The sequence below is a fragment of the Nelumbo nucifera genome, chromosome 1 (assembly GCF_055504915.1).
Source record: "Nelumbo nucifera cultivar China Antique chromosome 1, China Antique-T2T, whole genome shotgun sequence".
NCBI lineage: Eukaryota > Viridiplantae > Streptophyta > Magnoliopsida > Proteales > Nelumbonaceae > Nelumbo > Nelumbo nucifera.
In genome coordinates this window covers 7,413,277-7,429,303 of record NC_142649.1, presented here as the reverse complement: position 1 = coordinate 7,429,303, position 16,027 = coordinate 7,413,277, and the positions used below count along the sequence as shown (strand labels likewise).

The following is a 16,027-nucleotide window of genomic DNA, read 5'->3' as shown; positions in this document are numbered from 1 at the left end:
CTGCGAAGATCAGGAGGTGCATATGAATAAGGCAGAAGCTCAATCAACGCAGCTCATGTAACACCAAACAAGGAGGGATTTAGAGATCCAGTGGGTCCAACCAACCCTGAGATAGTAGAGAACACCGAAAGGGGGGGTTCAAACAATAGGGAAGAGATTGGACACTGAGAAGATAGAGAATAGCAGAGGAGATGCGGAGGGTTCCTACATTCCCTCTTCCTTCCTGTCGTCAGCTATTTTCCAACACCATCACCGTATCAACACTACCACTAGCCATTGCCACAGCCACTAAGCACCTCATCACCAACCAAACCAAAGTGCTTCTCCATCTACCGCCATTTGAGTAAAATCCATTGCCATTTTTGTACGCCAATCAGAAACCGAAGCTGGACACCTCCAACTCCAAGCAACATCAGTTCAATCACTTGAAAGCTACAAGTGGACACACTCATGATTCGTCCCTCTATTTCGGATAGTCCGCTTACCTATGAAGACTGAACCAGATAATTTTGAGGGCTTGATCCATATCCACAGGTTTATTCAAGAGCCACCTTCAACTTCCAACCTAGAGATAAACACACAACTTCAGCAATCAAGAACTTGATGTTGACAGTCCAAAAAAGGTAAGGACAATGGAGATCACTTCATTGTGGAGGCAGCATGGAGATTGCTTCATTTAAGTTCCAAGCATGTTGTTACATGATGAAATAAGGTCAATGGAGATCACTTGGTTTGGCTGATCAATCAGCATTTGCAAGTTCTGTCCATCATAATCAGCTGGAATGGAGAAAAGATTCACAGTAGTAGGCTCAAAGACTTTCAAAGTAGAACGAAGAGGTTTCAACCAATAAGAAGAGTTTCTAGTGACAAAAAGAGGCAGGGGAGCTTGGACAAGGATTTCCTTGCAACAGGAGGATATACTCTCGACAAAGGTGGCTGGAAAGTTCAACTGAGCAGCTAGGGGAAATCAGATAAGGTAAGAAGCATCTGCATCCCCGAAGAACCAGCCAAAAGTGGTTGGGAAGTTTTTAACCAACTGCTAAGCTTGTTTTGTAGTCCTAAAGTTCTCCCTGGACCTCTTTCCTCCGCTAGATAGAAAAAGTAGAACCATTGAAGCAGGAGGTTCAGCTTATATTTCAGTCGTCCATCAGGATAAACCTTTCAGTAGTTGGAAACTTGCATTTGTTTGCACTAAGCCTCAAATGCTGAACTGCAGAGAAGTGGAGTTAGGCCTGTCTGCTAACCTCCATTCAAAAGTTCTCCTGAAATTAATTCCTTTTGAAGAAAACAGAGCCATGGGTTTTACTCCTACGGAAGAGTTGGTGCTAGCCTGTGTTAGACAAGAGACAGTTCCTGTGTACAATGACTGGATCAAGTTAGAACATTGGTGAGCGATGGTAAATGCAGTCCCTGATCTTTTGAGCTTCAAAGACTGGTTAAAAATTCGAAGGTTACCATTCCGCCTATGGGCGAATGAGATTTCTGATAGGAGGTCTTTGTGGAGACCTTGAAAAGGTCAATCCTGGAACAATGGACTTCTCCGAGTTGAAGTTTGCTAGAATCAAGGTGTGGAACCATAGTATACATGCTATCCCCTGTTTGATACCTCTGCTCAATAGGAATGCCTGGTTCTACCACTCAGTGGAGGTGGAGAAGACGAACAAGTCCCCTATTCATCTCACTGAGCCAACTCACCCTAACAGCACCCGACCACATGGCGAAACTTCTTTTGTTGATCAGCTGCTTGCCACCTCAGGAAGTTTTCGTAGCTCAAAAGCAAAGTCAGTGGTGGGACTTCAAGCCGTAGGGTAGGCGCAAAATTTCCCTTTTAAGGTCAGGGTAGACCATCATCTTAATAGTAGGGCAAAAGCTAGGTTGAATCAAGCCTCTTAAAAACAGAAAGTTCAAATTTTAAAAAGCCCCCTGGTGAAACCCCCTCAATCTCTAGTTAACTGGTAAGCTTTCTTGTTGGACTCTAAGACCCAAGCTTCTAAACCCGACCCAAGATCCAACCGCTTCAAAGTCTTGGGCCGCTTTTCCAAGGCCCAGGTTCCTCTTGCAAAGGACGACCCAAGCTTCTCAAGCCCACATGAAACCCCCCTCCTTTACTGGTACATTGGTGCCCAAAACACCGCCCAGCTTAGGGTGTCAAAAGGGAGATGTTTACAGGTCTCCGACTCCATTGGTGAGTTCTGGTTTTTCCTCTCTAAGTGAAGAGGATGACTCGGGCAAAGACTTGAGATCATACACAACGGAGATTAAGCCCGACCCTCAGGAGCTAGCTCTTGAAAGGGCAAAAAATCTGTTTGTAGGGAAGGAAGTCCAAGGGAGTGTGGAGTTATTCGAACAAGTGCAGCTAGTCAATCCGAACTACGAGATTACTTCAGATTCAGACAGCCTTGCAAATAGACAAGGAAGAAATTTACCAGCTTTTCCTCCTAAGGCCCTTCACAACCCTCAACCGCCTTTAAGGATTTATCCCTCCCCTTCTATTCTTATCAATTCTCGGGTCTCTACTTTCTCTCCTGTATCTCACTACAATCATTCTTCCTCTTTCTTTTCAGGTCCAAATGGAGGGCCTTCCCAATCAAAGCAGAGAGACAAACAATACCTAGAAGTCCAGACTAAGGTGAAGGTAGATACACAAAATTGTTTTGGTAGGAAGGAGCCTCTGGATGAAGGAACTTCAGAGAGAACCAGATTTTTGGGGATTGAAAGAAGAGAGAAAAGTGACAAAAAACAGGGACCAAATAAGAAAGGAATTATCATAAATGGGAAAAAATAAGAGATTCATAAAAAAAATGGGAAAAATCAAGAGAGGAGTGAAAAAAAAGGGAATTAAAGAGGCTTCAATGGGGCATGTTGGATTGCAGATCAGCCGGCAATAGAATGAATAAGGGAAATTCGGTGAGTAAGGTTCAATGAAGATTTTAAGTTGGAATGTCAAGGACTTGGAAGGTCAGCTCAAAAGGAGTCTAGTGAAAGAAACTCTTAAAAGAGAAAACCCCAATACCATCATTTTACAAGAATTAAAAAAAAAAAAAAAAAAGATAGTAGATAGAAAACTTATGAAAGCAATTTGGGGAGTAAGGGGGAAAATGGGTTGTTGTTCCTGCAGTTGGTTCTGCAGGTGGTATTATTCTAGCTTGGAATGAAGATAAGATTTCTGGCTTGGAGGTTGATAAACGAGATTTCTCAATTTCTGTCTTATTCACCAATAAAAAAGATGGGTCTAATTGGATTTTGACTGGGGTGTATGGCCCTAACTCACCCTCAGAAAGAGAAAGGTTCTGGGATGAACTGGACTCTTCAAATGAGTCTGAAGACCTTCCTTGGTGTATAGGAGGGGACTTCAATGTCATAAAGTTCTGCTAAGAGCATTTTTAATGGCAGAGCTCTGACCAGAAGCATGAGGAACTTTTCTAGATTCGTACCTAGACAAGACTTGTGCGATCTCCCCCTTAACAATGGCCTGTTCACTTGGTCCAATATGCAAGAAAATGCTATAAGTTGCAGACTTGGCAGATTTCTAGTCTCTCCGGACTGGGTGGAGAGGTTCCCCAATCTGATCCAAGAAATCCGTCCTCATTGCACATTTGCACTTCAGATCATTGGCCAATTGTGTTGAGAACAGAAATGGTTTTCAAAGGAAAGTCCCCTTTCAGACTTGAAAAGATGTGGGCTTGCACAAAGACTTCAACAAGAAGGTTGGGCTGGTTTGCGACTGTAACAAAAATTAAAATTCTTAAAAAGAAATTTAAAATCTTGGGGAAGATTGGAATTTAAAGCCTTTGAAGAAGAGAAAAGCAAGATTCTTACTAAATTAGATGAGCTAGATCTAAGGGAGTAGATTGGTACCTTAGATGAAACAAGTAGAGGAAGAAGAGCTGACTTGAGAAAAATGTGGAAGAAGGTGATCAGAAGAGAAGAAATTTAGTGGAGGCAAAGATCAAGGATAAGATAGCTGAAAGAAGGGGACAACAAATCTAGATATAAATAAGGCAAGGAAAATGAATAAAAAGGTAGAGGTGTGCTAGGTGATTAATAGCGAGATTGAGATAGTGAAGGTGTTGAGAGTATTCTCCCCAAGGGGAGAAGATCCTAGGGGAAGAAGAAATAGCCGAAACATTTCTTGAGAAGCTTGAGGGAAGAGAAAGAAACAAAACAGAATAAAACACGATCAAATATGGGCAGGGATGGATGTAGCTAAATTGGAAGGGGGAGGGAAAAGAGAAAGGAAGAGAATGGATTAAATTCTCATCTTTTCTTCTTATCCCCATTAGCTAGTGAAATTATTATTTCATGAGTGCAATGCTCCAGTCCCATGGTTCAGGGTGATGAAAACTTTAAATGCACAAATCAACACAAACAAGCAAGGTTGGTAAGGTCTCCTAGTGGTCGTAGTGGAGACTTGGGATCGAATCCGCCTGCACCTGGGTTGTGGAGACTTGGCTACCCCCCCCCCCAACAAAATAAAATCAACACAAACAACCAGATAGCATATTATATATAGTCATAGCACATAGATCAGAAACAGAGGTTTTCTCAACACAGGAACCTAAGGCACAAACCAGTATAATGAGTAACTGAAATTGAAGCCCTAATCTTAAGTATCCAAGCACCAAAAGATCTAGCCCAAAAGCTTTAAAGGAATGCAAGAAACAATTCATGTTGGTGAATTAACTTAAAGTAAAAAAGAATAAACAGTGGAGATCGGGAGCCATAACTAAAGGACAGACAGATAAAACTAACCTCAAGGGCACGGCAAGCAGTTTCCATCTCTTCATCAAAATTAGGTTTTTCTTTCACAGTGACAAGCTCAAGAACAGCAAAACACGACCTGTGATGGGGACTGAAAACTGGTAGAGCAAGAGATCCACGGACTTGATGATCAATTGCATGTTTTAACCGCAAGTATTCGGTCTTGTTATAATAGACTACATTTGAAGTCCATTCTGGCATTTTAGAGATAAAAACACGCCCAGGAAGCCCAAGAAAAGAACCGGGTACTTCTCTTGGGGAGAAAGTAAATGCCCTTGATGCATCACGATACCCTGAAAGAATTTTGTCTAGCAGGTAGGGTTGGTCGCAAGTGCTCAAAACAAAGTCATTTCCATGCTTAATAGGAACCCAAAATTGTGCAAGAATTCCCCCTCCGGATGATTCTTTAAACAAGGATAATGCCTTAAGCATCTGCTCAGCAGGTAACCACCCAATCGACCTAGATATTATATGATTTCCTGAACCCGAAATGCTTGGTTGGGGAAAATAACCATTGTTCTGTTTACCATCCAAATCATCAGCATCAGAAGAACTCAAAGAAAACCCAATTTGTGTGCCCATTTGCTGAAATACCGTTTTGTCAGCACAGCTTGAAGAACTTCCAACAGTACCGAGAGGATCCCCATTATTTACAGGTAAGACACCACTTATTTGTGCTGAGTAATTGTATGGAATTGCAGAAGCAAAATTACTTGGAATTGGTGGAACAGAGCTCAACCCATTGGATGGTAGAACCAGGTCTGCAGATGAGAGACTGGTGCAGAAATCAACATAAGTATCAGAATTAATGAATTCTGAAAGACCGTTAAATGAGTCCTCAGAGATGGGATTCCTCGTTCCACCTTCCACCGATGGAAAACCCTCCATATGAGCTGACGAAGAAGTCCAATAATTAACTCCGTTTTCTCTTGGCTGAAATGGGTATTCCATCACTACACCAAAATCAATCTTTCCATTAGCCACGTATAACAATTAACAACAGATGTCACAGATTCAATCGACCAAATATTTCTTTTCCCCAAAAAAGAAAACGTCCAAAACAAAGAACCATCAACCATCAAAATCAATTACCTTCGGAACTGAAGAAACAAAACAAAACTTCAATAAATAGAACCCGAATGCCTACACTGCACTGAACACGAAGCCGCACAAACTCCCAAGCTACTACAAACCCTGGAACAAAAAGTCAACGCTCTCCCATCCACAGAAAACTCAAAACCCATGTCGGAATCCTCCCCAACCAAAAACTTTTAGGCTTCCACCACTTTTCCAAGAACCAAACCTAAACCACGCAGCTCAAGCATAGCCCCACCAAACCATAGATCAACTCTCCCACTCTTTCAATTCCGCCTCTAATCTTCGAAACTCCGAAAAACAAATGCCAGAACCCAAGAACCATAAACAAACCCTAGTCATAAGTTCTACCTCGTGCTGCAAATTGCCAACACCGGCGAAGCTTATAAATCCACCGATCCGTGCCCGAAAATCCTAGTAACACCACTTCCCGTACTAAAAGCTAAAACCCAAGAATCCGCCTACTTTACAGATTCCTGATAACCTACCAAAACTAGAAACCCTAGCGTGTGGCAGCTAAGATCCTTGCTCCCGAGAAAAATATCTCCCAAGCGACTCTCTAGTCTCTTTAACTGCAGAAGCTTTATGGCTTTCTGCTAAAGATGAAGACGACTTCTAGCGTGAAGGATCCGAAGCTACAACCACCCCGCAACGCAGAGAAACAAAAGGTACGCACTGTTTTACGAAAATCACCTTCCATCAACTTTTACTTGACGAAAATACCCTCATTTCATTAACGTAACTTCACGGCAACCTTCTTCTAGTGGTCCCCGGATCAAACGGTCTCGATCATCCAATCAAACTTTTCCTTGGACCTTGGGATGTGTCTGGATCAAAATAACCATCAGACCTTGGGATGTGTCCACAACGAATCTTCAAGAGCAATCAAACGGTCTAAAGATATGATTATGATTAAACCAAACGGTCTAATCTTCAAGAGCACCATATGTATCATCTGGAACTAGAACTAGTAATGTAAAATTGTCAAGGAACTAAGTAGGAAACGGTAAAAGTAAAAAGACACTTTCGATAGGGGTAAAACAGTCAATACATATGGAATGAACGTCAATGGCTCAGGCCTCCATCTTTTGACCGAAAAGGTCTGACTTCAGAATTCAAACCATTCTTTCGTGATCATTTATAAGACGTTAGATGAATCTTGTATGGAATCTTATATGGAGATATTGCAAATTTTATTATTTTTATTAATACAAAATATTAACATAATAAAATAATAGAAAAGTAATATTAAATTAATTATGAAATGACAAAATATTTATAAAATATTAATAAATGCATGAAATAATAATAATAAAATTATTATGAAAATGTAACAAAAAAATAATCATTAATAATAAATAAAATGTTAATAAAATATTAAATAAATAATGAAATAGTAAAAAATTAATAAAATAATAGTAAAATAGCAATAACATAAAATTAAATTAAAATGGTGGAAAAAATAAACTAAAATAATAATAATAATATGATAAAATATTTATAAGATATAAAAATATGTGTAAAGTTTATTAATAACATAACCGTAAAATAATCATAGAATAATATTAAAATAGCATAACATTAATTAAATATTAAAGAATTAAATGGGTAAATCTGAAAGGAAAAAAAATTAGCACAGTTTAGAGACAAATTAGGAGAAAATAATTACACAAAGGTTACTACATGCAACATGTATATTAGAAAATGAATTTGGGTTTATTCAATGGGATCAACCTTGGAAGCTTTCCATTAAGATGATTACTAGAAAAGTTTTAGAGAGAAGAAAAGAGATCTTATAGGTTTTAATAATTGAGAGAAAGCTTATGATAGCATCCTTAGGAAAGATAATATGGCGGTTTTAGAAAAAGAAGAAGACTTAATTATATTGTTGCTCTTCTCTAATTCAGCCAACAGAGGCCCATCTCGTTATATTTTAAGGGGTAAATTATAAATAGGTACCTTGTATTTGAGGGTAGTGATAGATACGTATCCTAAACTTTTAATTGCAATACTTGAGTATCTTGGACTTAAAAAAAAATAGATATTGGGATCCATTGTTAGTATTTCGTCAATTAAACATTACATAATGTCAAAAATACCCTTCTCATGTATTTTTGATATCATTTTGCAAAGTAAAATCATCACTAAAGGATACCGTCGTAAGAAATTTTGAATATGTTATTTACTGTCCATGTGAGATTGTCATTGTGGGGAGACATTGGTTCACCTGAAAATGATTTCAGAAATATGCGAGAAGGGTAAGAAATTTGGAATATGTTATTTACTGTCCATGTGAGATTGTCATTGTGGGGAGACATTGGTTCACCTGAAAATGATTTCAGAAATATGCGAGAAGGATATTTGCTTAACTGACGGAATACTAACAAATGGACCCAAGTGTATATTTTTGAGAGTTCAGGGTACTCAAATGTTACAATTGAAAGTTTAGGATACCTATCTATTACTACTCCAAAGTATAGGGTACCTATATGTAATTTACCCTATTTTATGTCCATTGAAGCCCCTTACTGCCATAAAGCATGATTTTGGCTTATGGGCTCATTTTAATAGAAAAAAGGTAAAAAAAAGTTAATCCCATTATGGCATTCTTACTTTGGCCCATAGAGGCATTGTCTATGCAGACATTTTGTTGACCCGATGTGGTCCTTATTGGCCATTGTTGGCCCATTTCATCTTGACTAAGAAGTTGGCCCATATAAACATTTTAGTTAACTCAATGAACTCTCTTCTTGGCCTGTTTTGGCCTATTTTTAGTAGCCCATAAAGGCTCTTTCCCTGAAGTAGCAGAACTAACATGTTATCATTCACTTGCCACATCATCGTTGCAGAACGGTTGGAAGATTGGAAGCTATTATCATCTTACAACGGTTTTATTTTTTTTTTATCAAACACATGAAGATCTTTGATCCCCGTGTAGCCCATAAAGACTCTTTCCTTGGAGTAGCAGGCATGACATGTCATCATTCACTTGCCATATCATCATTAGAACACAGTTGGAAGATTGGAAGCTATTATCATCTTACAACTGCTTTTTTTTTTATCAATGTATTTGATGGGGCATATTAGGGAATGTTGTAATGAGATAAAGATTAGGTTAAGATAAGGATGAAGAGAGGTCAAGATAGAGTTGGTGATAGTTTAGAATTGTCTTATCTTTATTAGTCTATAAATGTGGTGTAATCTTTCTCATTCATACTGTTCTCTTATATTTATCAAAATCAAACCACAAACCACATTTTGGGAAGAGATCCATATTAAATGTCTTTATTGTACTAACAAACATAAGAAACTTTAGAAATGATTCATTCTTCTTTGGCTTGATATAAAACATGACAACGAGGACTATGCGTTAATTTGTAGTGAAAGACCCACTGTAATTACAAAATTTAATATATCTCCTATGAGTGTTCTAACATTGGTTTTTGCACCAGGTTGATCAGTTTGGACCGATTAAAACGGTTTAACCATTCTCACTAACAACAAATGCAGCGGTGGAAATGATGAGCAACTCAAACACAAAATCGAATAGGATCCCTCTGTTGACAATAAATGGAGCGTAAAGTACATGATTTAGGCCTCAAGTGTGAAAAACAACTATTAGAAATTCAATGAAAAACCACTTAAGAGTTCTCAAGTGGATGTAATGAAAGAAACTAGTGTGTATTAATAGTTGAATTTGTAGAGAATTTGAGAAAAGTTCACAACTAAAGCATGACGATCTAAAAATAGAGCATCCTCACGGTTGAGTTCGGATTTCCTCTTTAACCAATAATGGTATAGAAAGAAGTATAAAGGACTCTTAAGTGTAGAACGATGTTTATACCTATGGTGGTGGATGAGAGAGGAAAATACAAAGGGGGTGTTCTATAACATGGATGAGAAATTGGTGGGCATGAACTGATCCACACCACACCCTGTGATAGGGACCAATCCACACCACACCATAGTTCATAGATGTTCTAAACAATAGTGTTCTGTAAGCGTGGTGTGGATTGGTCCACACCACACTTTTTGATTCAATGTATCTCATATATAGTTTATAAAGTAATCTACACAATCGATCATAAATGTCTAATTTGTATAATTTATATAAATAAACAAATTGAGAAAATGCTTTGACAATTGAATATTAACTAAAAATATTAATTTCAACAAAATGATAATAAAATAATTTAAAAAAAAATAAAAATTATTATTTTATTGATAAAAATATTAAAAAATAATATTTAAACAAACGAAATAACAAATTATTACAAGATAAGCATAGCACCAAACTATTTATACAAACTAACAAATATGTTTCTAAGAAATCTAATGGCATACCGGCGATGGAGAGATTCGACAGAGGAGAGCTTTGGCGGAGCACAACGGTAGAGATCTTTGGTAGTGGAGACCTTCAATGGTAAAATGATGTATAGGATTTGGAGGATGTTGTGAAGCAAGGTATCAAAAATGAATCGTGGATCGACCCCATCCACGAGAAATGTTGATGATAATTTGGGGTGTGGATAGGGCCACTCCATGATATAGTGTGGATTGGTCCTGTCCACAACCAACCAAACGGGGACTTCATCATGTGGCATGGACCGAAACGGTCCATCCACAAGATGAACATTTACTGAATGCCACCAAAGTTAATGTGTCCTAACTGAAAACTGAACCTAATTTAAAGATTAAATTGATTTTGTCTTATTGATTATGGCTTATTATGAAGGAAGGAGTGAGAAACAAATTTGCTTTGTATCAAAAGAAAAGAAAGGGAGAAATGTGTTGCCATAAAGTTTCTTGATTGTATCTTTTTGTTTCTCATTCTTGTATACTTGAAGTATGTAAAGAAATGTAAATGAAAGTTCTTTCAGGAAGTACTCTATTATTTTCTCTACTTTATTGTAGATTCATAAATAGGCCCCATCGTTTTCACTTGGGCAGTGGGTTTGCCCAAGCAAGTGTTTCACAAGTAGGGCAACGAGCCGAGCTCGAGCCTACTATATATATATATATATTATAATTCTTAATTTTTTAAATATAAAATATTTTTTTATATATAATTTTTATTTTTATAATAAAATATAAAACGAGCCAAGCTCGAGCTCAAGGTTCTGGCTCAAACCAAGCTCCAGTTCCATCTCGAGCTCAAGCCTGATACTATTTGGCTCGACTCAGCTCGAATCCACCCCTATTCACAAGTAAAACTTGCTTGGGTAAGTTTGGTTCCCACATTCTTGTGTAATATAAGTTACTCGGGTAAAGAGAGAGAGGCAGGAGGGAGAGAGTGTTATTGACACACAAGTAAATTACTTAACCACCCTCCAAGAGGGTATCAGTTACACAGATAATTATCCCTACTAAATATTGGCAAACAACAACAACAACAACAATAATAATAATAATAATAATAATTTGATTGAGTGAATTATGTTGCACGAGAATTTATTAAAATTTTCATACCAAGACATGAGAAAACTCAATCCAACACCAAGAAAACAAAAAGATAGAAAGAAAAGTTAGTAAGCATCATTACAGTAGCCTTTTTTGTGCCGTTTTGAAATTTTGATTTCTTGTGGTCTATACAAACCTATTAACTTTGGAAATTGATCATCCATCAAACTAGTGATTTAAAAGGTCCACCTGCACAAGTGAGGCACATTTTAAGGTTTGTGCCTCACCTTGGCCCAAGCACAACCCCTTTGAAAAGGCGTGCACCTAGTGCGTCTTGCATAGTTGCACCTTAGTTCAAGTGTGTGCCTTTTCAAAATTTCACTCCTACACCAAAACTCCGAGAACCCCTTATTTGGTAATGTTATTCATTCATTAATCTTAATAAAACTTATTTTAAAAAAAATAATTAAAATTACAAAATCAATTTTTATAGAAATAAAGAAATTAAGACCCTAACATGGACTTGTTTGGAAATTGGAATTGCCTCAAAGGGCTTGGTGCAAAGTTGGCTCGTAGAATTAGGAATGAAAGATGTTTAACATCACATTTAAAATAATGCAATTGGGAAAGAAATAAAGAAATTAAATGTTTGACATGCTTGAATATATTTTGTATGCTATGTTTTATTTTATTTTTTCACTTTCATTATGTTATATTTATGTATTTTTTATCTTAGCTAATAGGCTTTTTAAAACATTTAGTTTAAAATTAAAGTGGATTTTAATTAATACTGTTTTTAATTTTTTCTTAATTTATTTTGAATTTTTTAAAACTTCTTTGCATTTTTTAATTTTTAAAATTTTATGTCTTGCTTCAAAAAAGGCCCATGCCTTGTGCCTTGGGAACAAAATTTCCTTTGCGCTTTTAAAACACTGCATGGAGCCCTTCTAATCTAGGAACCATTAGACTGAACTCTGATTGGTGGTTGTTAGGGAATGCAAGCCCTTTAGTATTTGATATGTGTCAAGTATCATCCATCCAGTTTGTAAGAGGAAGGCATCTCGACAAACTTGAGACTCTCGCCATCCAAGTTCTTAGGCACATTATTTCTTTGGGTGTGAGAGGCTGGATGGAGAAAACTATCCAGTAGTTTATGGCAAATTCAATCATCAAACAACATTCTATAGAGATGTCCACATTTCCTGAGAGAGGCATGGGATTTGACATCCAGGTTGTATATCCTGCTCAAATGGTTGATTCATTAACCAATAGGTATGTTGAGAGAGTGTAACTTTGTCGAGGTTTTCTCTTCCTATGTAGTCTTATTGTAGTTTCAGCACACCATGCCTCCTTTTATCCCTGTTTCTTGTCATCTGATCTGCTCCACCCCCGAAAATGCACATAGAAAATGTTAATGGAAAACAGTAAATAACAAATTGCTTCCTTCCAAGGTAATCGGAGTATTTGATGCATATACATGATAAAAAGAAAGAGAATAGTAAGAAACAAGAAAGGCAAGTGTTTGTTCTCCACTTCTTTGGATTTGGTGCTCACAGAAAGGAATTTGACAATAGTTGAAATGGCAAACATGATGTTAAATGAGAAGTATGAAGGAGGGGGAGGCCTGAAGATGCTGCTGTGAAGCTTGGAGAATCTGAAGAAAGGAAGGGATGATTGGAGGAAGAAATTACGACAGGTTCTGATTCAAAAACGTGCAAGAGAAAAAGGAGTTACTGCACTAAACCATAGAGGAAAGTAAAATCCTTGAAGCTAGTACGTAGGAATATGTAAGAAGTGAATCTAATGTTGACGAAGTGATTATGGATGAGGTCCATGTATTGAAGGGACAGTCCATATGGAGAAGGTGACAGAGACAGAAGAAGAAGCAAGTAAAGCTTTGGGGATACATATTCTTGGAAGGGATAGCTTTGCTAGGGAAATGTTCAGAAATCTAGAAGGAAGACACCTGATGCCTCTGAAGGATTTAGGAAGCTCTGGTTTGGACTCTGATGAGAATATTATTGACTCAAGATCAGATTGTAGTCAAGAAAAGCTAAGTTTGCATAAAGAAGGTGGGACTGGCAAAATAGGAGAAGAAAAGATAGCAGTGGATCAGTTTTTTGAAAGAAATGTAGTATTGGAGTTGGAAAGAATTGATGATGGTCAAAGGATTCCAAGGGATTGGAAAAAGAAGCCAAATGCTATAAGACATTTCAACAGTCAGAAATCTATTAGATTAATAGTCCAGGTTTCAAAAGTTTTTACAAGATTTAAGGGGGGTTTGTTTGGAGTTGGATCCACTAAGAAGGTCAGCAGGAGAAGAAAAAAGGCTCCTTTATAAGTTATTGGAGAGTGGAGAGTTTGATATTTCCTTTTCTTCTGTAAGGTTTTAGTCATGTCCTGTTCAGGGTTTTGGGGATTGGGTGTTGGTTGTTGTTTGTCTCTTCTGCCTTTTGGTTGCTTAATGTGTTGTTGAGGGGGTTGGTTGTTGGAGCTGTTCTTTGGAGGTGAAATTGCATCTTCTTCTCAGGTGACTGCTGGTCACCTTCCTTTGTATTCTCGTTTCCTTTTTTTAATAAAATATTTCTTTTATTATAAAAAAAAAAAAGAAATTCATTTTCAAGTTTCAGACTGCATACAACGCTTATGACAATACAAGAAGTGCATTTTCTTCATTTTTAACACAAGCACGACAACCACAGCAAAAGAGGTTCAATAAATATCATTCTTACCGATGATGATCCATGCAGAAATTGATATGATTCTTAATAAGCAATATACATTCTAACGCAAAGGAAAACTGATCACAGTAGAAACAAGGTAGTTTGAACTACAACTAATTACTGTTCTCAGATATTAATCATGACAAATAGGAATTCTGGTAATCTGGTTATACTTTCTATGGAAGGACAGTGAAAAAATAAATAAATAGCTTTCTCTTGCCTTTCAATGACTTTCTTGCAGAAGAAGATGGATGTTATTCCTACATGAAAATGAACACCTAGCAAAGCAGTAATGTTGTTTTCTCTGACCATGATTGCAGGGTCAAACGCCACGACCCATGACCATTTTTACTATCACCAGCATTCTCTTGGCCGACCATCAGGGAATACAGGAACCCTTTCTTCATTCTTTCTCAAGATCTCAACTTCATTAACTAGTTCACTCTCTCTAAAATTTCTGCTTCCACCAACACCGTCAAAGTCTGGGGGCATATCATCATCTTCATCACTCCATTCGTCCTCATCATCATTGTAATCGTCAAATTCGTCATCACCAAACTCATTGCCCAATAAGTTATCAACATCAGACCATTCACCAACCCCCTCGTCACTTTCTACTTCTGAATTATCAGCACCTTTAGCTCCCTCACTGCCATCCATATTCATATTCTCCTTGATAATTAATAACCGATCTTTATCAATCAACTGGGAATCACGATACGCTTCCCGTAGGAAAACTGAACCCCTATCCCCCTTCAGTGACACATAGAACATATCAGGGTGCCTGATCAGCATTCCCCTCAGCTGCTGAGAAAACTTAAACTCTTCTCTGAAATGAGTAAGGTGATCAACAAGCGTTCTCTTCTCAACAGTGAAGCTCAAGATATCATAAACAACTTCACAGGCATGCTTTTCTTTCTCTGGTGTACCAGCCTTCAATCCGGAGAAATCAGAATATGGAGATATATAAGGAATCTCTCTAAACTTCCATATCCTTCTCATCTCACCTTTGGAAAGGTTGAGGCCCTTGGGTAGCTTTACTCTATTGAACTTGGGAGGCCTATCAATGATCAAATTCTTCTCTTCCATTTCTCTAGCACGACTCTCTTCTTCACTAAGCTCAGCTGCAGAGACAGCCAACTCAGGATCCCAATGGGTTAACTCCAGTGCAGGGCCCCGCTGAGTATGAACAACCTTAAAATACTGAGGATATCTATGACAAATTGTGTCCCTGAATTCTTAAGGAAGCCCGAGGTCAGTCCTCAAATGAACAATCTTCAAAACCAGTAAATCTTCCATTTCATTCCTCACTTTCAATTCCTCCAAATATATCCTCTCGGCCTCGGGGGATAATTTGAACTTAAAGAATAAACCCCTTCTTCCATAATCTCAAAAACAGCAGGAAAACGCTTCAACAAAGCGATGAAACGACGCTTCCGACCGAGACCCAATTCCCTTCGGTACCTGCCCGAGTCTCTAACCGACATTATTCTATCAGGCTAACCAAAATCTTCCTCATTTTTTAACACCAGTTTCAGCTTCTTGTCACGTTGGATGACGTTGTCAAGGGGAAGCTCTTTTCTTCTCTTGACAGCAGCTGTTATTGGGTGAAATGGGAAACTTGCTCTTCTCTGATTACACAGTCCAGGATTCTTTTCGTGGAAAACCAAGCGTGTCCCCATAAATGTGGTTTTGTCCGTGTGTATAGTTGAGAAAGAAAGATGAGCTTTCATATAGAAGTTGGGTCTTTCAGAAGATGGACATGACAGGAAGAGTGATAAAGATGCCGGAGACGAAGGTTTCCTTGAAGGAAGCAGCAGTTTTGGATCCATTGCAGGCTTTTTGCACAGAAAACCAAACGAAATTGGTAAAAGAGAGAAAAACTGGGAGGAGTTTTCTAACCTGTTTCGCTGATCGCTGCTACTTGGTTGAAATTCAGAAGTTCACCGAGGTAAGGGTTGAAGCTTTCCGATCGCGGGAGAATTTTCATAACCCTAATGTTTTTAGCTTTGGAGATTAGTATTTAGTATTCCTCTTTCGCCATCAAA

At 37.9% G+C, this 16,027-nt stretch overlaps 1 protein-coding gene and 1 pseudogene across 4 annotated transcripts in view; both read right to left on the bottom strand.

Moving 5' to 3' along the window:
• LOC104587001 (protein NLP9-like) overlaps positions 1-16,027 on the bottom strand; it is a 61,289-nt gene that overhangs the window by 18,209 nt on the left and 27,053 nt on the right. The window contains exons 1-2 of one of the 4 annotated variants that reach the window (XM_010244417.3): positions 5,854-6,464; positions 4,753-5,714 (exon numbers count right to left, since the gene is read on the bottom strand). The exons of the other annotated variants lie outside the window; for them this stretch is intronic. Of the exons in view, the coding sequence (XP_010242719.1) occupies positions 4,753-5,712 (960 nt within the window). The 5' untranslated portion in view covers positions 5,713-5,714; positions 5,854-6,464. Of the gene's footprint in view, positions 1-4,752; positions 5,715-5,853; positions 6,465-16,027 lie in introns of those variants that run through there. 4 annotated transcript variants of the gene reach the window in all.
• Positions 13,968-15,811, bottom strand: LOC104587002 (protein WHAT'S THIS FACTOR 1 homolog, chloroplastic pseudogene; annotated as a pseudogene).